This window comes from Siniperca chuatsi, linkage group LG17 (assembly GCF_020085105.1).
Source record: "Siniperca chuatsi isolate FFG_IHB_CAS linkage group LG17, ASM2008510v1, whole genome shotgun sequence".
Classification (NCBI taxonomy): Eukaryota; Metazoa; Chordata; class Actinopteri; order Centrarchiformes; family Sinipercidae; genus Siniperca; species Siniperca chuatsi.
The window spans coordinates 27,805,219-27,827,071 of NC_058058.1; the positions used below are offsets into that span (position 1 = coordinate 27,805,219).

General features: G+C 40.6%; 1 protein-coding gene across 4 annotated transcripts in view; it reads right to left on the bottom strand.

Annotated features, from left to right (window-relative positions):
• The window catches only part of si:dkey-240h12.4 (death-associated protein kinase 2), a 52,554-nt gene that overhangs the window by 21,531 nt on the left and 9,170 nt on the right, over nt 1-21,853 (bottom strand). For all 4 annotated transcript variants that reach the window (XM_044170501.1, XM_044170500.1, XM_044170499.1 and 1 more), the window contains exons 2-7: nt 18,721-18,894; nt 17,088-17,309; nt 7,029-7,167; nt 6,802-6,931; nt 2,138-2,186; nt 1,398-1,424 (exon numbers count right to left, since the gene is read on the bottom strand). In XM_044170501.1, the coding sequence (XP_044026436.1) occupies nt 1,398-1,424; nt 2,138-2,186; nt 6,802-6,931; nt 7,029-7,167; nt 17,088-17,309; nt 18,721-18,782 (629 nt within the window). In that variant the 5' untranslated portion in view covers nt 18,783-18,894. The remainder of the gene's footprint in view (nt 1-1,397; nt 1,425-2,137; nt 2,187-6,801; nt 6,932-7,028; nt 7,168-17,087; nt 17,310-18,720; nt 18,895-21,853) is intronic.

The following is a 21,853-nucleotide window of genomic DNA, read 5'->3' on the forward strand; positions in this document are numbered from 1 at the left end:
GCCTAACGGCGTGTAGTCCAATAGGAGTTCAAAAGTTATTAAATAATGGGTCCAATAAAGAAGGATTATGTGGAAAGACTATTAAATGTTCAATTTCAATGCCATATTCCAGAACAAGGTCGAGGGTGTGGTTAAAGCAGTGAGTGGCTTCATGTACACTCTGACAAAGGCCATTTGAATCTAATATGAGATAAATGCAGTACTAAGGCATCATTGGTCTACATGAATATTGAAATCACCCACAATAATTACTTTATCTGTTTTAAGGACTAAACTTGATAAAAACTCTGAGATTTCAGATAAAAATTCAGAATAAGGACCAGGAGCGCGGTACACTATAACAAATAGAATTGGCTGTCATGTTTTCCAAGTTGCATGTGAAAGACTAAGAACAAGGCTTTCAAATGAGTTATAATTTAGTTTAGGTTTAGGGTTGATTAATAGGCGTGAGTCGAAGATGGCTGCAACTCCACCTCCTCCTAGGTCCACTAATAAACTCGGCCAGATTTGTAGATATGAGAGCTGCTCCATCCAAAGTGGGATGAATGCCATCTCTCTTAATCAGACCAGGTCTTCCACAGAAAGATAGATAGATATGACTTTCCTCGGGAAAATCATATCTATGCCTACCCGTCTCCTCCCGTGCCTTGGGACACGAAGTACACCCTGTCATTGAGTATGCAGCTGAAAATCAGCCCAATCCGATCAGTTTTGCCAGAGTTACAGTAGAAAGCCTTGGTAAGTAAAAAATACAAAACAGAAGTGTTTTCTGTTTTTAAGGCAATGTTAGACCTATCTGTAGGCTAAGTATCAGTGAAGGTTTAATTTATCATGCTAGCCTATCTTTGGTGCTAGCCAGAGTAAAGTTGACGGAGACAGGGGAGGGATGATGTTATACTGTGTTAAATTAACAAAATGTGCAGTCTCCTTGCTGTTTGTTCCGACAAATTCAGAATCATTACCACTTTTAACGTTAGCATTGTCATTAACCGGCGGCTCGCTTTGTGTGCGCACTTGTAATATTTATATTATAAAGGCTCATTATTACGGTTTTGTATTTCCATGTAATGTAGCACAGTGTTAAAAATGTTACTTATAACATTCTCTCACCCCAGGAACTCAAACCACCTCAACCCCACCCCCCAAGAAAATAAAATTAATATCATAAACACGCAACAACAAGTCAACTAATGGCTTGAACTAACGACTACTAGTCGACTAGGAAAATGTTTGGTCAGGGGCAGCCCTACAAACCAGTGAGTGTAGGCTGCTGTGGTTGAATTCACATAGTATCAAATAATGTCAGACAGCAGATATTTCCATACGAGCCTTCTGATTATTAAATGTGTACAACACAATATTTAATGCCTACAAGCACACAAACACTTACAACTTACAGTATGTAGGTAATAACTCCAATGCTCCTGGAGGCGAAAAAGACAAATGACACAGGCAGTTATGTGGTGTGGTTCAAACTTCTTCACTACTGTAAAACAAACAAGTATTTAACTTCCTGGGCATTCCCTCAGTCAGTCAGTGTGACTGTTACATTCAATTGCTGTATTATGCTGTTGCTGTTTCAAAAACTCAACAGACAGTTGAGAGTCCTGACAAGAGATCTTGTGCAGCAAGTGGGGCTCAGAACAGGCCCGAACATGTCACAGAAGAATTTACTCTACCTCATATATAGAAGGAGTAGTGAAGAGATACTGAGAATAGTCTAGAAATGCTTTGGAAATAGCAAGTGTATGTGTGTCCATCCATCCATTCATCCATTAGATATACCCGCTTATCCTTGAGGGTCACGTGGGGGGAGGAGTCGATCCCAGCTGACATTAGGGTAAGAGGCCGGGAGCACCCTGGATAGGTCAATCACAGGGCAGACAGATGGAAACAGACAACCATTCACACTCACATTCACACTTATGGACAATTTAGAGTCACCAATTAACCTGCATGCTGTGGCATGAAACTGGAGCACCCACGCAGGTATGGAGAGAACACCCAAATGCCACATAGAAAGGCCATAGCCGGTGGCAGGTTCAAACTCAGAACTCAGTATGTGTGTGCAATCATAAATTATAACAGTTTTCACATAATACACTGTATGAAAGGACAGTCAGAACAGAATGCTCACCACATATCTGCTGCTGTGCTCAGAGGTTCACAGTTGATCACCTCAGGGGCTGAGAGAGAGAGAGAGAGAGAGAGAGAGAGAGAGAGAGAGAGAGAGAGAGATGGGGGTTAACTCTCATGACCTCAGGAGCCAGGGAGCTGTGAAGTTGTCATTGTAATATGAGTATAACATACTTTATTGCTCTGTTTAAAGGAATATAGAGATGTAAATTTCTTAAAGATCCAGATGATGTTTTAGGACACATAAAAATACTGTTAGAATAATAATTTGTATTTGATATGGTTTTTCAACATAAGTTGATTTTTGCAATGTTTCTGAGGTGATAAAAACATGATTGGACAAACTTAGTGATATGTTGCTCATAACATGAATTACTATCAAACAGGACACCAAGATTTCTTGCAACAGGCTTGATATGTTGTGACAGGTTACCAGTATATGGCAGAATTTGTTTAGTGATGTGTTGGGGCCCAATAACAAGGATTTCAGTTTTATTTGAGTTGAGCTGAAGAAAATGTATCGACATCCAATTTTTTATGTTAGGCAGTCCTGCAGAGAACTCATTGTACTAAGGTCAGTGGGCTTGACAGGGAAGTACAACTGTGTGTCATCCGCATAACAGTGAAAGGAAATACCATGTCTGCGGATGACATCACCCAAGGGAAGCATGTATAAGGAGAACAGTATTGGTCCCAGAATTGAACCTTGAGGCACACTGTACTTGATATGGGAAAAGGATGACATGAAGTTATTAATGCAGACACAGAATTTCCTATTGGACAAATAAGATCAGAACCAATCTAGTGCAGTCTATCTAAAAGAATACCATGATCAACTGTGTCAAAGGCAGCACTTTATTCCAGCAGCACAAGAATTGAGCACATGCCTGCGTCTGCATTCATTAAAAGGTCTTTAGTGACTTTGAGAAGGGCTGTCTCAGTGCTGTGGTGTTGATGAAAGCCAGATTGGAACTTTTCAAAGGTATTACTGTTTTCCACAGCAGCAAGAAGCTGCTTAGATACAAGTTTTTCGAGAATCTTCGAAATAAAAGGCAGTTTGAAGATTGGGCGATAGTTATCCAGGAGGGTGGGAACAAAGCCCAGGTTTTTTTAGGACTGGCTGGACACAAGCAGTTTTAAAGTAATCTGGGATGCAGCCAGTAGACAGCGAGCTGTTAAAAATAATTAGCAAAAGGGGCGCAATACAATCCATAACTTCCCATAAAAACCTAGTTGGGATTTTGTCCAGAGGGCTGGAGGATACTCTCATAAGAGACATGATGTCTGTGAGTTGAGGCAGAGTAACAGCAGAAAAATTGCTCAAAGAATCCCTGCACGGGTAATCCACATCTAAAAAGGTAGGCTTGGGGGTGATATCCGATCTTATTAACTCCACCTTACCAGCAAAGTGCAAAAGAAACTTTTCACAATCAGCATCACAATCAGCAGGGGCACAAGGAGGCTGGGGCTGGGTTAACTAACTGATCCACAATGGGTCCACAAATAGGAATCTGGGGTTGTGCTGATGGGCACAAATAAGTGCCCATCAGCACAACATCAGCATAAAGAAGTAATAACTCTTTCATGGCCACAAAGTGGACCAGGAGACCTGATTTCTTCCATCTGCGTTCTGCTCTTCTGCATTTCCTTTTACAGCTGAATACTGTTATTTAACCATGGCTGCTGCTTGCTTTGGGGTTTGGTCTATTTTTCAGAGGAGCTATAAGGAGATATAAGGTTGAAGAACACAGGTAGTTAAAATAATCAACCAAATCGTTGGTGTTGGAGGAATCGGGGAACACATTGCCAGGAGAACTGAACAGTGTACAGAATTTTGAGGCATTATGCTCATTAAGGACGTGTGTGTACTTAGAGTGGGATAAGACAGTACTAGCAGCCTGTACTTCACAGTTAAAAACAATGCATAGGTGATCGGATACAAACATGTCCCTGATTTCCACAGATGGAGTTTTCAGGCCCAAAGTAAATGAGTTTGGCCAGACACATGTTGTAACTTAAAAGAGTAAGTGATATTTAAAAAATCAGCAGCAAGGTCATTAGAGGAGTCATCAACATGAATATTAAAATCACCACAAAGAACAATTCTAACATAATTTAAAACAAGACTGGATAAATACTCAGGGAGTTCCAACAAGAAGGAGCCAGCTGGTTTAGGGGGGCGATAAATAATAGCAAATATGACCGGGAAGGGGCCACCAAGTTTAAACATGAGCACTTCAAAGGAGGAAAAATCATTGTAAGCTATGAGGTTACACTTTAAATGCTTCCTATAGACAGTTACAAGGGCCCCACCTCGTCCACAAACCCTAGGGTGGCATAATCTGGAGGGCACAATTTAGCCAGCTGACTGCGATCCCCAGGATGTAACCAGGATTCTGTTAAGAACATAAAATCTAAATCAGTAGAAGAGATAAAATCATTTAAAGGGGGATCTTACATTGAGAAGAGCGATCTTAAAAAGTATGTGCTGGGTCAGAGCTGAAGTTGAGATTGGAGGTAGGGTTTTGGCCCGGATCTTTATTAAGTTATTATTATTGCTGTGTCGGCTGTGTCTGTTTCGTATTAAGGACCTATGCAAAATTACCACAGGAATTTTAAAAGTAGCACTAGAGGGACTATGATCAGTCTACAAGGGGGAGTTAGTGATAGCAGAGGGTGTGTGGCTGTTTATGGTGGGCAGAGAAGAGAAAGAAGAAGAGAGAGGGGAAAAAGGTGATGTAAATAGTCAACTACGTGAGGAGGACAGCACAGCGTGCTGCAGGGTAGTTGCCAGCATGTGACTACCTGACTTCCTTGGGTGAAGACCATCTCATGCAAACAAGGAAGAATGATCCCAGAATAAGTTAAAATTGTGAATAAAACCAAGTGTAGGAATTGGACCCGAAATGAAAGCATGCTTTCCGGTGCTGTTAAGCAGGTCAAAGAGGCAGATGAAGTCTGCTTTTGTCAGCTCCGATTGCTGACGGGCAGCGTCATTGGTGCCGACATGGACTATGATTTTCATGATAGTTTTCAGGAGTGGGGGCCTTCTTAGTAGAGGTGTTCTCTGCTGTCTCAGGATGAATGAGACCTCCAGAGCTTCTCCTGATCACGGCCTCTTTCAGTAACTTGCGGCAAGAGGAGGAGGAAGACTTGACCACTGGAAAAAGGGAGCGTCCCTCCAGCGTAGGAAAGTCCTGCGTATACAGGATGTCAAACCTGTTGCTGTCAGCGGGAGGTCCCGATGTGAAGGTGGAGGATGCAGGCGGTTTGCACCATGTCTGTCCTTACAGGCTACAATCCAGTGCTCTGGTTGAACTCACTGGAGCCTTCTCACCTCCCCCACCGACAAGAGACCATGCATCCACTGGGGCTCTGCAAGGAGTAGAAATGGCCATTGCTTTGGGTTTTGCACCCATGAGGAGCTACGGATCTTCAGGCTTAGCTGAAATGGCTTCATGCTCAGGGGTGCCAGTGATGATGGAGCCAAGCCACGGAAGAGTAGGATCATTGTCCAGTTCTGGAGTGGAGCAGTCAGAGGAGCAAGATGGGATGGTCGCATTCCCATTGCCGCAGCCAGAGGAGCTGAGGCGACAGTGGAGAACTCCAGGTTGAGCTTGTCTTTTTCTCTGAGATCGGCTTCCAAACAGGCGATACTTTTCTTCAGCTTTGAGATGGTAAGGTGACAAGATCAACACTCAGCCATCAGGCTTGCAGTTAGTCCGTGAGAGTGCTTCAAAGCTTAAAATCCACAGTAAAGTCCAAAAAATTGCTAAAGAGCTTAAAATCCTTAATGAAAGCGACCGGTTAGCCTAGTGGCCAGGCTAAAAACAAACCTAGCTAAGCTAGCAGCAGTGAAGGCACTCCGGTAAACCATGTCGAGTTGCAGCCAGCTTAAAATCACTTAAGATCTATACGTCCGATGACTGAAAACTTTTACCAAGTCAAAACATATAGGTAAAACAATGGCCAGGAAAACTGTAGCGTAGAAAACTTGGCTTAAAAACTCGATAAAATGTCAATTTATGATGGTGTAAGACGAAGCTTCTGGTGGGTACACCGCAATAATGAGAGGCTTGAGGGCAATCACAAAAAAAGGGGGGAGAGCGGGTACCCAGCCGTGGGGTCTGTATATAATAGCTTAATCCATGCTAAGAACGATGGCCCAAAACCATAAACCTCTTACACACGTACAGTACAAAGCCACATTCAACCCTGCGCATCCAGTGAAAAGGCCACAACTGGATCTGGACTGTCAACACATCACATTATATTGACAAACCCTACCTGGTCTGGGTGTATTATTGTGGAGAGTATGTTCCAGTGAAATCTTAACTGCTGCATATTTGGGGTTCTTCCCTTTTTTATGAATTAAAGTAATTAAACTTTTCCTCATACTGAATGCATTGCAAAATACAACTACTATCCTAGGGGCCAGTATGATGGCTACACAAAATAGTTGACATGTCTTTCCTACTATTGCTGCAACTCAAACGCTTTGAAAACCTACTTGTAGCTCTCAGATTTAGTTATACCTGCAGCTCTTAGTGCACGTTTATGAATGACTTAATATGCCATAGACAAAATCTCACAGATAGATAAAGTATCTAAAAACCAAGACCAAAATAAAAACATCATGTCAAAGAAAGGACTATTCATCCTCACCAATGTACTGTGGGGTGCCACTTGTGCTCCTATACTCCTCCCCCTCATGAAAATGGTGAGCCAGGCCAAAGTCGATGAGTTTGATGTTGGGGTGTGGTGACACTTTATCTGACAGCATGACATTTTCTGGCTGAATAGAGGGAATAATGGTAGAAGCATATATTTTAATGTCATTACCTCTTTCAAAACAGCAAACACAGAAGTTATGTGGGTAAATTTACTGGTACCTTGAGGTCAAAGTGGGCAATGTTTTTGCTGTGCATGAATCCCAGTCCCTCCAGGATCTGCTTCATGAACTCAATGGCCTCACTCTCCAGCAGGTTCTCCTTCTCAGCAATGAAGTCAAACAACTCCCCTCCACTGACACTGAAATGTCAAACAGAAGTGTGTGTTGTAGTGAAGTGTTTCTCTTATTATGTCCACCCCCTGTACAGGTCATGGACAAGGTAGCAAAACACCTTACAGGATAATACAACAGTAAGGTGTTTTGGTCATTTATGGCATACCCCTTTAGTTGTGACAAGCACACAGCAGTGTAGCTACTGTATCTAACTTAGTAAGAACTCTGACTCTGTAGCTTTTGTCTTTTTGGTCCAGATGTCCCCCAGTCAGGCCCAGATGTTCGATGACTGACTGGAGGATGTCCAGGATCCAAGAATGCTCCACCGATGCCACAATGGTCAGTGCTGACATGGTCACCCTAGCTTACAAGTTAACATAGGGAAGCAACATGTAACCTGCCCAACCTACCCTTCTGTTCTCCCATAGAAAAACATTAGCAAACATTAGCCTTTTTAGATGAAATTTAGCTAACTGTTCCATTCATTGTTGGTTGTTAAGACACAACTCATATTGCTAATGATGTGTAATTGCCGGGAAAACTGTGTACGCACAACTGCCATACATTCAGTAGGTCAAAACTGAAGCAGGAAGTGGGTCTGTAATCTGATGAACAGACCCATTTTGGAAACAATTTTACTGCTTACAGTGTTATTACTGACAGAAGTGAAGGACAAAACTAAACACATTTTTTAAAAATCTATTTCAGTGCATTTAATACAGGTGTAGCTTTGGCACATGTCTCCTTTTCCTTAACAAGTACTGAGCTTAAGCATTGGACCTAATCATCAACTAACATCAACGGGGCCCAGTAACCACACACAATATACACTGGCAGTTTAATCGAATCTGAAGCAGTTCAAAAATATTTAAATATTTACTTTTTCCAACCCAGGGTGATGACCAAGAAGCAAATCTGTACTGAATGCACAGAGATGAAATTGATATTGATGTCTTCATCTAACTTTCAGAAAGACAGTAAGTAGGTGGATTTTACAAAATGTTGGTGTATTCAGCCTTAAAGCTGTACTCCATAACTTCTTACATATTAAAAGTACAGCAGATGACCATTCCCTGCTCCTGAGGTAGAGCACTCCTGCCAGCCAGAACCTGTCAAGGTGGAGTTTGTGATTCTGAACTTTGCTGACTGGACAAACATGAGCCCAGTGATGGAAAGTAACTAAGTACATTTACTCAAGTACTGTATGTAGGTACATTTTTGAGGTACTTGTACTTGAGTAAATCCAATTTATGCTACTTTATACTTCAACTCCACTACATTTCAGAGAGAAAAATTTTACTTTTTACCTCACTACATTTATTTAACTGCTATATTTACTAGTTACTTTGATTTACAAGATAAGACAGTGTAGTCCGTCATTCGTCCAGGAGTGTTCCATCGTAGAAAAGGTTTCAGTTGTAGTCATCTGGACACTGTTTTCAGAATCAAGACGTTTCGGCTCCCATCCAGAAGTCATTCTCAATTGTGAAAATGGTCTGAGAACTCAGAAATTTAAGCTAATCTGTGTTGCTTAAGCCATGCCCTCAGTGAAGAGTCTTCCTGAGTGTCTGCTGTTTACCCTGCCTAGTTTCACCTGAAAATGACCTTCTTTTGTTTCCATGATGGCCCAGTAAAGGCCTATGCTGGCTGCACCTCCTCATCACTGTTAAGTACCTGATTAGCATATGATTGGCTTGACCATGATGATAATACACTGTGGTAAACAGTTGGCAAGTTGAATCTCAGACCAACATTTCTGTTTAAAGAGGGGTTTTCTTTTTTCACAAAAATGGCTTCTTTGACTCCTCTTTCAAACCAACTCTTCTCTCTACTTAGAATCTTCACCTCACTGTCTTCAAATGAGTGGTTTGTAGCTTTTAGATGCAAATGCACGGCGCTCTGCAATCCCGAGTTAGCATGTCATCTGTACTGAGCACAGAAAACAGTGTCCAGGTGACTACGACTGAAACCTTTTCTACGTTTGATTTACAAGGTTACATTGTTGATTTATTAATCATTTTACAACACAGGGGTGTAAAATGAGATTTAGTTCCAGTTCTGTTTTTTGCTACTCACAAAAACAAAAAACAAAACAAACACTAGATACAAAAATTATATACAGTAGATCGGTGAATACAGAAAGTCTTAGAAATTAAACAATTTTACATGGTGGAGTGCTGGGGATGAATTAAAGCAGTCTCACAGCCTGAGGGAAGAAGCTGCTCTGTAGTCTGGTGGTTTGGCAGTAGACATACTTCTGCATCTCTTTCCAGACGGCAGCAGGGTGAAGGCTGGGTGGGTACTGTCTTTTAGTATCCTTTGGGCTCTGCGCAGTCAGCTCACCTCAACAATATCACTGATACTCGGTAGGTTGGTACCAATGATCCGGTCCTCGGCCGTGCACATCCTATGCCAGTTTGTGATAAATCCAGTCAGGATGCTTTCTATGGCTACTCTGTAAAAGTTAATAAGAACTTGGCACGGGAATTTTGCCTTCTCAAGTTTCCTTAAGAAATACAGCCATTTCTGAGCTTTCTTTACCAGCGTGGAGATGTGTGATGACCAGGACATGTTCTCTGTGATGCTGATTCCCAGGAACCTAAAACCGTTCACTTGCTTCACCTCAGCTCCACTGATGTAGACAGGAGTGTGTGTCTTTGCCTGCTTTTTCCTAAAATCAACAATCAGCTCCTTGGTTTTGCTGATGTTGAGCAGTAGGTTGTTCTCTGTGCACCACTCTGCAAGATTGTTGATTCTCCCGATATGAATTCTCATCGTTGTTTGTAATCCAGCCAATGAGGGTGGTGTCATCCGCAAACTTCACAACAGTTAAATGACTGACATGGAGTTGTCTCCATGTCAGGGGCTGCAGTCACGGGTGTACAGCATGAATAGGAGGGGACTGAGCACACAGCCCTGTGGGGCTCCGGTGTTCAGCACTAGAGTGGAGTAGGAGTGAATGCCAATCCAAACTGTCTAGGGTCTGTTTGTAAGGAAGTCCAATATCCAACTACAGAGTGTGGTACTCAAGCCCAGAGTGCAGAGTTTTCCAATCAGTTTCATTGTGTTGAATGCTGAGCTGAAATCAACAAACAACATTCTGATGTAGGTGGTGTTGGTGTTCTCAAGGTGTGTGAACACTGAGTGGAGGGCAGTTTAGATGGCATTCTCTGTGGATCTGTTGGTTCTGAATGGAAACTGGTGATAGTCCATGCTGGCTGAGAAGTTGTTCGTTATGTGCTGGAGAACCAGTTTCTCAAAGCACTTCATTAGAATGGGGGTGAGAGCCACAGGGCGGTAGTAATTTAGACTAGACACAGCAGACCTTTTAGGTACAAGGACAATGGTGGCTGTCTTGAAGCAGGTGGGAACAATCCCCTGAGACAGTGATATGTTAAAAATGTCAGTAATAACATCAACTCAGATTTGCACATTTTTAGTACACTGCCAAGGATGTTAGCAGGCCCAGCAGCTTTACTCAAATTCACTCTCAGCAGGATTCTTCTCACATCCGTTGTGGATACTGACAGTGGTCAGTTTTCTGGAGGCGGAGTAGACTTTCCAGCTGAATCTTTGTTGGGGAGATCAAACAAGCATAAAATGTGTTTAGCTCATCTGGTAACGTGGCCTCACACATGATGGGGGAGCTCCTGCTTTTGTAGCCTGTGATGTTTTTGATCGCCTGCCACATGTCTTTGGTGTTGTTGGTGTTGAGGTCTCTCTCCAGTCTCTGCTGATTTCTCCGCTTTGCCTCCTTTATGCCAGCTTTCAGTCTTGCTCTAAGCTTCCTTCTCACCTGACCGAAAGGCAGCTTTTTTGGCTCTGAGTAGAGCCCTCACCTCTCCATTCATCCAGGCTTTCTGGTTGGGGAATCAAATCAAGTCAAAGTTATTTATATAGCACGTTTAAATACAAATGGAGTTGACCAAAGTGCTGTACAAATTAAAGTCAACGGCACAACACAATAGCGAGTAGAATGTCATCAGTAACAACAAGGCACACAACCACTTGCACTGAAAGTGATAAGGCACAATAATAATAATAAATAGCAATACAAGGCAATATCAAAATATGTTCACAAATGTAAAACAAAAACAGAATAAAACTTTTGAAACAATTTATAAAAACTAAAGTATTATAAAATACCTAAACCACTATGAGCATCCAAAGGCCACTGAAAACATATAGGACTTGAGATTCTTAAAGTGTCAATGGAGGGGGAACATTTGATTGAGAGTGCAAAGGCCCAATCTCCCTTACCCACTAGCCTAGTTAAAAAAAACTAGTTAAAAACAATTGTTGCTAAGATCTAAGAGGCCCAGACTTGGAGTAGGGGCAGAGAAGTTCTGAAATGTACAGGGGTGCCAGCCCATGTGTGGCTTTAAAAATAAATAAAAGAAACATAAAATCAATCCTGTATTTGGGGACGACGACACACACACACACACAAAAACAATCAGTTCTGTCTTGTTATCCTTTAACACTAGAAGTGCCAGAATTCCAAACTTACTAGAATTGCCGTAAGTGGTCATTTTGACCGCTAGATTCCAAACTCTATAATCTCTAATGATAAATTACCCAAATGGGAGATTAATGCATTTATTGTCTTAGGATATCTTTTAAAAACAAATAACACCAAAATATACATTTAAAAAAGTTTAATTATTCATTTATCAATATTCATATCATCTCATATAGTAAACCGTAATTATTGCATAAGCTATATTCACACCAGTGTCACCGACTCCCACTTTGCCTTCAGCCCATCGGTGATGCCCACGCTTGTGTGCACGGTGCTCCTCGGCTTTCCCTGGTAGATGGTGAACTATAAATTTAACACCTTTTGTGCTGAACAGCTTCGCTTGCTCTTTTGCGGAGGGGGGCGACTCAAGCTTAGTTTTCTCCAGGGTGCCAACCAGGCTGGTCTTCTTGGCCTGTAAGGCGGTGGCCAGTTTCAGAGAAGTGAAGAAATGATCTGGTAATATTTCTTCCCTTCCCCAGGAATGGCTCCCCAGTTTCAGCTCCACACTCTCTCCCACGAGCTGACTTCTGCTCCGCGTCTCCTCTTTTCCCAAAAATGGAGCCCCGTTCAGCATGTATTTTGAATTGACATACGCAGCCAGCCAAAATTGTCAGGTCATGAGCTGTCACCACGGTGCTGAGTCCCTGATGTGTTTCAGCATGCCATCGTCAAACGCACACAAGAAGGCCATGAGCCGTGTGTTCTGTGGGGCCAGCACAATAGAACAATAGAATAGCACGAAAGTCACTGCAGTCAATATGACCGTGTATGGCCGAAATAGGTAAAAATGATCATATTTTCTTTGCCTTTTGTTTAATTTTTATAAAACCTATTGTAAATAAAAATACAAATACTTTTAGGAAATGTCAGGTACCAGCAAGATTGTATTTTTTTATTCAACAAAGTTATGACCATTGTGGCCGTTTTAGTGTTAACTGAAGGCAGTTTTTTGTCATCCAGCATTTCACATCCTGGAGTCAGTTAAGGATAGATGTGATGGAGCTGGAATCCCCCAGATTCAATCAAAGGTATATTAGCGTGCCATCAGCGTAACAGTGAAAGGAGACATTGTGCTTGCAGAAGATGGAGACTAAAGGGAGCATGTACAGTGCAAATAAAATAGGCCCAAAGCAGTGCTAGCACTGGATTGAATGTCCATATAAAAATTAAAATCCCTAGAGATTAAAAAAACAACTGATGATAAAAACTCAGTTAGGAAGATAGGATTATGTTTGGGCGGCGATACACAGTTATACATAGGACGGGATTTGTACCACGTGTGTTTAAACATTAAAACCTCAAAAATGGTGTAAACATTACTTCCAGTGGAAGTGCTTTTTTTTTTAAATGACTGTGATACCTCCTCCACGACCACTAAGCCTAGGTGAGTTGAAAAGTCATATTCTGGGGGACATAATTCTAAAAGCTGGCTATATCCACTAGACTCCAACCAAGTCTCAGAGAGGAACAGGAAATCTAGGAGGGTGGAGGAGAATTCATTTAGAATAAGTCTTTTTTGGGAGAGACCTCACATTTAAGAGGGCCAGCTTACACATGACTTGCAATGGAACAGCGGTGCATTTTTTGTAAAGATTAATTTTATTGTCTTTGTGATCACCACATCATCAACATACAGTATCTGCTGATGTATATTCCACAAGGTTGATGTGGTTCTCCTGAGTGGCAGCCTCTCTGAACATGAGCCAGTCTGTGTACAACAGTCCTGTAGAACTGCTGTAGCCTCATCTGTCCACACTTTAACTATTTTTACCTTTTTATCAGCTGGGAGTAAGTAGGCAGGAGAAGCAGGGAAATATGGTCTGATATACCAAAATGAGGACAGGGGAAGGCTTTGTAGCTGTCATTGATGTAAACACAGAGACCACCTCCTCTCGTCTTACTGGAGTCTTGTGCTCTGTCAGCGTGGAACAAGCTCCGCCCGTCGAGTGCGATAGCTTCATCTGGAATGTCATGGTGCAGCCAGGTCTCAGTAAAGATGCTGGACAGTCAAAGAGGGCACGGCAAAGTTTGAGGAAGCTACTGGCCGCCACATCTGCACTGTTGCTAGGTTACATAAAATACATATGATCAACTTATGAAATGTGATGCATTATTATAAATTAAAGGCCTCACATACCCAAACAGGTGTTTTCGGTTATGTGTCTGATTAGACCTACTCAGGTTGGAGGTGTGCAAAGATATGCAGGAATTTACATGTGTTCCTTATGTACTAATAAGAATGATAAAGTTGTAAATTGCCCCACAAAAAAAACAGGAGAACCACTGAAGTTCAGAAAATCTATTTTCTATCTTGCTGCACACAATAATAACTGCAAAAATTATTATCTTGGGTACATAAGATAAAAAGAAAAAAATCATCTTTCGGGACCTTGGGGGCTCCATAATTTAACACTCTGAAAGGGGCCATTTTACATAGTGAGTACTTTTACTTTTAATACTTTAAGTACATGTTGCTGGTAATACTTCTGTACTTTTACTGAAGTATAATTTTGAATGCAGGACTTTTAGTTGCAACAGAGTATATTTAAATTGTGATATTCCTACTTCTGATTCTTCCACCACCGCATAAGCCTCACTACTACAACTTGTGTACAACAATCTGCAAGCAAGCACTGGTTTTAGTATCAATTTTAAGACTCATTTAAACCAGATATGTAGCCCATTTCCTGACTGGTCTAAGAGAAGAGAAAGAGTGACTGAGTAAGAGCAAATCAGAACTAAACTGAAACTACCTGTTTCACTGCGGTTAAAGCAGACAAAATCACTCCCCAAAAAACGTCAAAAAAGAGATACTCTGGAATTTAGAGCATCTAGGCTTCTTCAATATCCCTTTCTATCTGTGCATGTCTCTTTTCTAACATTGACTGTCCTTGTGGTTACTTGTGAAAAGTCAGACCAACTTCTTTTTTCACGCAATAAATCGGAAGCATCTGGGCTCCTCAATGATTTCATTAAATGATTTCAGTCCTTTTTCTCCCACAGTCCACCAATGTCCACAACATATTTTTTTTATCCAACAGTAATGAAACTGTTATACTGTGGAAATTGGAATATGTGTTTTTTCCACAGTGTTTTCTGTTTGACAAAGCTAATATCACCTACATGCAGTACTGTGCCTGAATGCATGACAGATGCTTACACTACTCCGTCTGTGTAGATAATGTGTAACAGACTATATAAAAATGATTTCCATATGCTCATTGTCAGTTGCTCTTCTAATCAGTTAAGCTAAAGGTAACATGTTATCTTGTGTCTGTTTACAGTTTGGAACCTACAAATATGATTTTTTTCCAGTTCCACGGGTGATTAGTTTATCACTCCCTCATCTAACTCATTCCCTCATATAGGCAAAAGCTCAAAGTATCTACGCCAGTAACAAAATATGGTCCCCTGAAGCCATAGAGACTCTGAGAGACTGCATGGACTGTGTGAATGCACTACATTCTACAGTACCATGACAACCCACACACATATACTGTTTGGAGACTTCAGCTCTGCTTTCAATACTGTCATCCCTGACCTTCTGCTAAAAAAAAACCTCATGCACCTCAATGTCTCCACTCCTGACTGCCAGTTGTTTCATAACTTCCTTTCCAACAGGAAACAGTTTGTCAAAGTCAGTGACCACATCTCAGATCCACTACACCTCAGCATCAGTACCCCAAAGGGCTGTGTTCTCTTTCCACTACTGTACTCACTGTACTCAGTGATTGTAAATCCAACAGCCAATGTGTCAAACTTCTTAAGTTTCCAGAAGACACCACTACGCTTGGCCTTATCTCAAGCTGAGATGAGTCTGTGTACAAAGAGGAAGTCAAATGGCTGGCATCATGGTGTGGAGCCAACAGCCTGGAGCTAAACCCCAGAGAAAATGAGAATTGGATGTCAACTCAGCCTTCTCAGCCTGTACTCATCCAGAACTGGGAAGAGAGCACAGAAAATCTTGACAGACCCTACTCACCCTGGCTACTCGCACTTTCAGTGCTTTCCCTCTCAGCGGAGACTGAGAATGAGAGCCCTAAAAACTAGGACTGAACGCCACCTCCACAGTTTCTTTCCTTCTTAAACAAATCCTCACACAGCCCCTGCATTGCTTGTACCCCACTACATACAGTAGAGTGATAATGTGTCACCCATCACAGTGTATTTATCAAAACCGCTGATTGCACTGGACTTATCTTGACAACATTACAGATATCTTTGCACACTATGTACCCATCACACAGATCCTTACTTCCTCTGTAAACTTAGTTGTAAAAATTGCTTTATATTATCGTATAATGTTTATAATATGTACAGTTGTTCTACTACGCATTTTTTTGCTATCGTCTTCAGCTTTCTCATCTTATTTTTCTATTTCATTATCTTATTTCTTCACTTTGTTGTTTTGACATTTGCACCAAAACAAATTCCTTGTGTACATGTACAAAGCCTGACAGTGATCTTTACTGATTGTGATTAACTTGTGCCTAGATATTTGCCAGTTCCAAAATATACCTGGTTAACATGCCTGGTTATGTGACTCAGAATCATGTCATTAGTTTAATTATGATGGACAGTCAGACAGCTCGTCTCATGTTAGGTAACATCATCAGAACTAATTCAAATTACGTTTTATTTTCTGGAATCTGGTGGTGGGGCAAAGATATTACAGTGCTCAAGTCCCTCAGAAGCTGCTGGTGACACTTTCTAGTTCACTCAGTGACTGTGGAAATGTCTGTTTATTTAGCAGATCTTGGTTCAAAGACTGAGAATGGCTTGAATATTTGGTGAACTGGGAAATACAAGGTCCGTCTAAACGGAGCAGAGCCATAATTTACAGTATTTTCTGAGTACCGTTTGTGTGTTTTTCCTGCTGTGAGAAAGTTCTGATTCTCACACATATGTACAGTGGTGTGAAAAAGTGTTTTCCCCCTTCCTAATTTCTTATTTTTTTTTGCAGGTTTGTCATACTTAAATGTTTCAAATCATCAAACAAATTTAAATATTAGTCAAGGATAACACAAGTAAACACAAAATGCAGTTTTTAAATGAAGGTTGTTATTATTAAGGGAAAACAAAATCCAAACCTGCATGGCCCTGTGTGAAAAAGTGATTGCCCCACCTGTTAAAACATAACTGTGGTTTATCACACCTGAGTTCAATTTCTCTAGCCACACCCAGGCCTGATTACTGCCACACCTGCTCTCAAACAAGAAATCACTTAAACAGGACCTGCCTGACAAAGTGAAGTAGACCAAAAGATCTTCAAAAGCTAGGCATCATGCCAAGATCCAAAGAGGGGGCAAACACTTTTTCACACCACTGTATGCACACTGGGTTACTCCTGGAAAACATACAAATCAGAGGAAAAAATCAAACACACATACACACAGACACACCCAACCCCTCTTGTCAACTCACAGCTCCAGAATGAGCACCACCTCAGCTCGGCTCTCAAAAAGGTCTTTGAGAGTCACAATGTTTGGATGTTGTACAGCCTGGAGGATCTCCACCTCCCGCTCCACACTGTTCCTGTCCAGGCCCAGACGGCTGCACGTGTTCTTCCGAATCTTTAGGAACTTGCCTGCCCAAAAAGTCCCAGTGGCCCGCTCACGAACCTGTCGAACCTGACCAAAATGCCCACTGGATGGGGCAAGAACATAATTCACAGTAAAAACAAAGAGATAAAAGGGGAGGGGAGATAAAAACTCACAGGGTGTTAGTTGTTGTTAGTTAACAGGTTTTATCCTACTTCATTTTATTTCCTTAAGCTTTTCATTTGATGAAATGTAATTTGATGATTGAGATAACACTGCTGAAGATGGTGTTCATGTACATGTCACTCCTGAAATATAATACCTGTGCCATACTAGCCACAGCTGTGCATAATAACAGCTGCTTTGGCATTATTGGATAACCTCATGGATTCGATACAATCAGTGAAAATTGCGTTTTATTGTTCTTTTTACAAAAGTATCAATGTGCAAACGTGGTTAAGTGCATTTCTACATCATACAAATGACAAAAACATATCTAAAACAACCATGTGTATGCATGTAAATAATATTATAAAGTACAGTCTAGACCTGTTTAACCTAATAAACAACTATCTGTCTCCATATCGGTGTCCCCTGCCTGTCTGTCCGTAACAATAATGATGTCATACAGTATTTAATTGTCATACCAGTTAAATGAACAGACTAACTGTTGTCAGATAAATAGCAAAAATACTAACATGCCAAATGCTGCACATGATACACTGATAATAAGCCTGTCACAGCAGTATTTGTAGTAGGCATTCTTTGATTGTTAACAGCTGATAAGTCAAAATATCTCCCCTGGCCTGTACTTTGTTTTATAATTTATGAATTCCATATATACTTAATCTGTCCTGTTCATGCTGTACATTGTTCAAAGAAGAGCCTTATTTTGAATTCTAGTCGAGTTCCAAAAGTTTCCAAAGATACCAAATGTATCGGGTAGAATTTGGGGAAATGCGTATATAAAATGATGCACAAGACATGTAGAATATTTCCATTTGATGTAATAGTGCAACCATAAAAACATGGAGTCTTGAGTTTGAATATTTAACTCAGTGGAAACATAACTTCAATGTAGAACTGGAACAAGATGATACACACTATATACTGTATGATAGTCAGACACAGTCAGACAGAGTGGAACAGAATGACTTTGAAAAAGAGACTGTCTAATTTATTTACTCTTCTGTCAGTCTAAAGCCATTCTAAGACATGGAGAATGCAACTTGGCTTTATAAAGCTGTTAAAGTGATGCCTTTGTTTTGGCGATCAAATTTATTAAATATGCACACAGTTTAGGTATCTATGTTTTTTACCATACGACACACTCATTGGGATATGAACGTCCTCAAATTAACGCTGAAAATCAGCACTGTACCTTCATAATCATTGTTTCATTTCAAATCCAATGTGCTGGAGTACAGAAGAAACACAACAACAAAATCTGTAAATGCATTGTGGTAAACACTGCTTGATAACTGCTAGAGTTTAAAAACAATCAGCCATATCCATACCTTCCCAGAACTTCCCCGATCTCATAGAAGTCTTCCACATTTTCAGGCTTGAAGACTGCCATGTTTGATTTCACTTCGATCCCCCTGGTCTTTTGTTGGTCCGCTCCTGGCTATTTATCAGTCAACCTCAAGTGGGTCATGATCCTCAAAACTCTACATACACCAACGTTGGACCTGAGTATGAGTAACAGATGTTAGAAATGACATATTACCACACAATATGGTGTTCTCCATGTATGTTAGTAGAAAAGGAAAATCAACATTTAGCATTTTTTCTCTTGGTGTACACACTGTGTACAAGTTGAAGATTAAAGTCAACTATTTCATAACAGGGAAAATGGCAATCTGAGACAACAAAAAACCCACTAATCTCCCCAGAGATTCTTTAAAATCTAAAATCTGGTCTGATTAGATCACATCTTTTTCAATGTCCTGGACAAATAGTTTTCTCTTTTTGCATGTGATGCTGATCCAACTCCGTTACTTTTTTAATGAAATATATATACAGATTTTGAGCCGCTGCTTAGTGTAGATTAAATTGTTGTTATATTCCTCAGCAGTGATTAGTTACCTCAAGATACATTTGATAAAGCATATGTTTCCACACTGAAAACTGTTAGTTGCATTAGCTTTGATCATGGTTCATTCGAACACCTTGCTTTTGTTGCATTAATTAATTCAGGTAACGTGAACATTCTTTCCTAAATCTTTCTATTTTAATGTATTTGTACCTTTTCTTCTGAGCTCAGAAGCACAGGTCACATGTGGGTGTAGCACTTCCTAATTTCAGCCCAGTCTCCCATCAATAGCTCTCTATCCCCTATTTTACTATTCTGTAGTGTGTTATCTATACATTTGCATTCTTTGAACAATTCAAAACAGTCATCACCATTTAGAAATATGCAAAATAGGAGTTTTGTCCTTGCATGCTTTCCCAAATTTCTCTCCCTCTCTGATGACACATCACTTCGTTCTTTTATCACACCACTCCTCACCTTAAAAAGTATCAGCTGTATGTTACCAACTTCCTTCTATACTGTACATCTGACTTACCTACATGATACAGTATGAAAGGATGTGAGAAGGGACAACACATTATTGGTCTTTTAGTCCTACCCAGTGTAAAGCTGTGCATAATGTATACTGACTAAAACAAGCCACTCAACTCCGTTTACATGCACCGGTCATCTCTTTCTTGCCCTGATTACTTTAATGCCTTTCTGGCAGGGCTGCCAGCATGCACAGTAAAACCTCTGCAAATGGTCCAAAATGTGGCTGCATGTCTGGTCTTCAAACAGCTCACATCACTCCACTTCTCATTGCTCTCCACTGGCTCCCTGTTTGTGCTTGCATTAAGTCCAAGTCACTATGCTCACCTACAGAGTTGCTACTAGCACGGCACCCACCTACCTCATTCAGGTTTACAAGCCTTCTCATTCTCATTCTTCTCAATGACTAGCCCTATAGTCACTGCGAGGCAGGAAATCTCAATCCAAACTTCTCCTGTGTGCTCCCTCAGTGGTGAAACCATGAAGTACTTACTCACCTAATATGCTCTCTCTCCCTCTCAGTCCTTCTATATCGAAAAAGGCTTTTTCATGATCTACTGTGGTTTGGATTGTACCTACTTTGTACATCACTTTGGACAAAAGTGATGTACCAAATAAATAAATGTAAATATAGGTTATAGGTCATATAATGACTGCCCCGGACATCCAGTCTTATTGTATTCTCCTTGTTTGTGATTTTTCTATGTCTGCTGTATGTCTTATTCTAATGTAGTCTTTGGGCTTACTAGCAGCTGTTCTATTCTAATGTAATCCATATATCTTGTCAAACAGATGATTGGCAAAAAAATATAGGCCTGCTTTTCTGACTGTTGAAAGACAAAGTAAGCAATATTCAGACATTATTTTAGACTCTGGTACTCTTGAGATGAGGATTTGTCATTATATTATAAATTAACATTTTATGTACTAAACCAATAATAAACAAACAAAGTGGGACAAAACAATCCGAAAAGCAGGCCAGAGCCCTAATACATAAACACATCCTGCCACGTGTCTGGCTAATATGTCTCTTAGGCACTGACTGAATCTCTCTCTTTTTAACAACATATTGTTGTCACTACAACATACCAACTTATGGTATGCAATGCAAAGACCACGTAAATTATTTCTTTTTTTTTAAATAGTAGAATAGTAATTGTAGTATTAATATTAATAAATTAGTAATAAGTAAAAATTTCAGCTGAAACTCTCAGAACAGTAAATTGAAACAGAATTCTCAAACAACACACTGCAAAGCCTGGTTAACCGATGTTCCTCTGACAACTACATCTTAAAATAGAAGACTTTATGATAAGTATTATTTAAACCTGCTCTGTACAATAAAAATTAACACAAGATTTTTTTGATTTTTAGGGCTGCCCCTATTAGTCGACCAAACCGTTAGTCGATGAAAAGTCTTAGTCGACAAGTTTTCATTGGTCAGTTAGTTGCACAACCCCCCCCCAAACTCCATTCAGGAGCTGCGCCTTGTCATTAGGGCCGGGACAATAGTATCAGGGGGACAGTTGCAACACAGACCTTCTCTCTTGTAAAACAGAAATCAGGAACATGCCGTGAAGTCCAGTTCTCTTTATACATCCATGTGAGCATGGCATATTGCTTCAGGTGTAGCTGTAGACAGTTTTCACCAGTTTCCTTGTAACTTTGGACGAACGACCATGGATATGACTTTCCTCAGGACCAGTTTGGCCTACCCATCTCCTATCTGCTGTACCTCCGGACACGAAGTACACCCTGTCATTGAGTCCGCAGCCGCAAATCAGCCCGATCCAATCAGTTTTGCCAGAATTACAGTAGAAAAACAGATTTTTCACTTAGTAAGTAAAAAATACAAAATGGAAGTGGTCTGTTTTGAAGGTAATGTTTATTTGTATGTTTATTGAAGATTGTAAATGTATATCATCTGTTAGATCTGTCCGTAGGCTAAGTATCAGTGAAGGTTTAATTTATCATGCTAGCCTATCTTTGGTGCTAGCCAGGGTAAAGTTGATGGAGACAGGAGAGAGACGAAGTTATACTGTGTTGAAATAAATTAACAAAAGTGTGCTGTGTGCAGTGGTCAG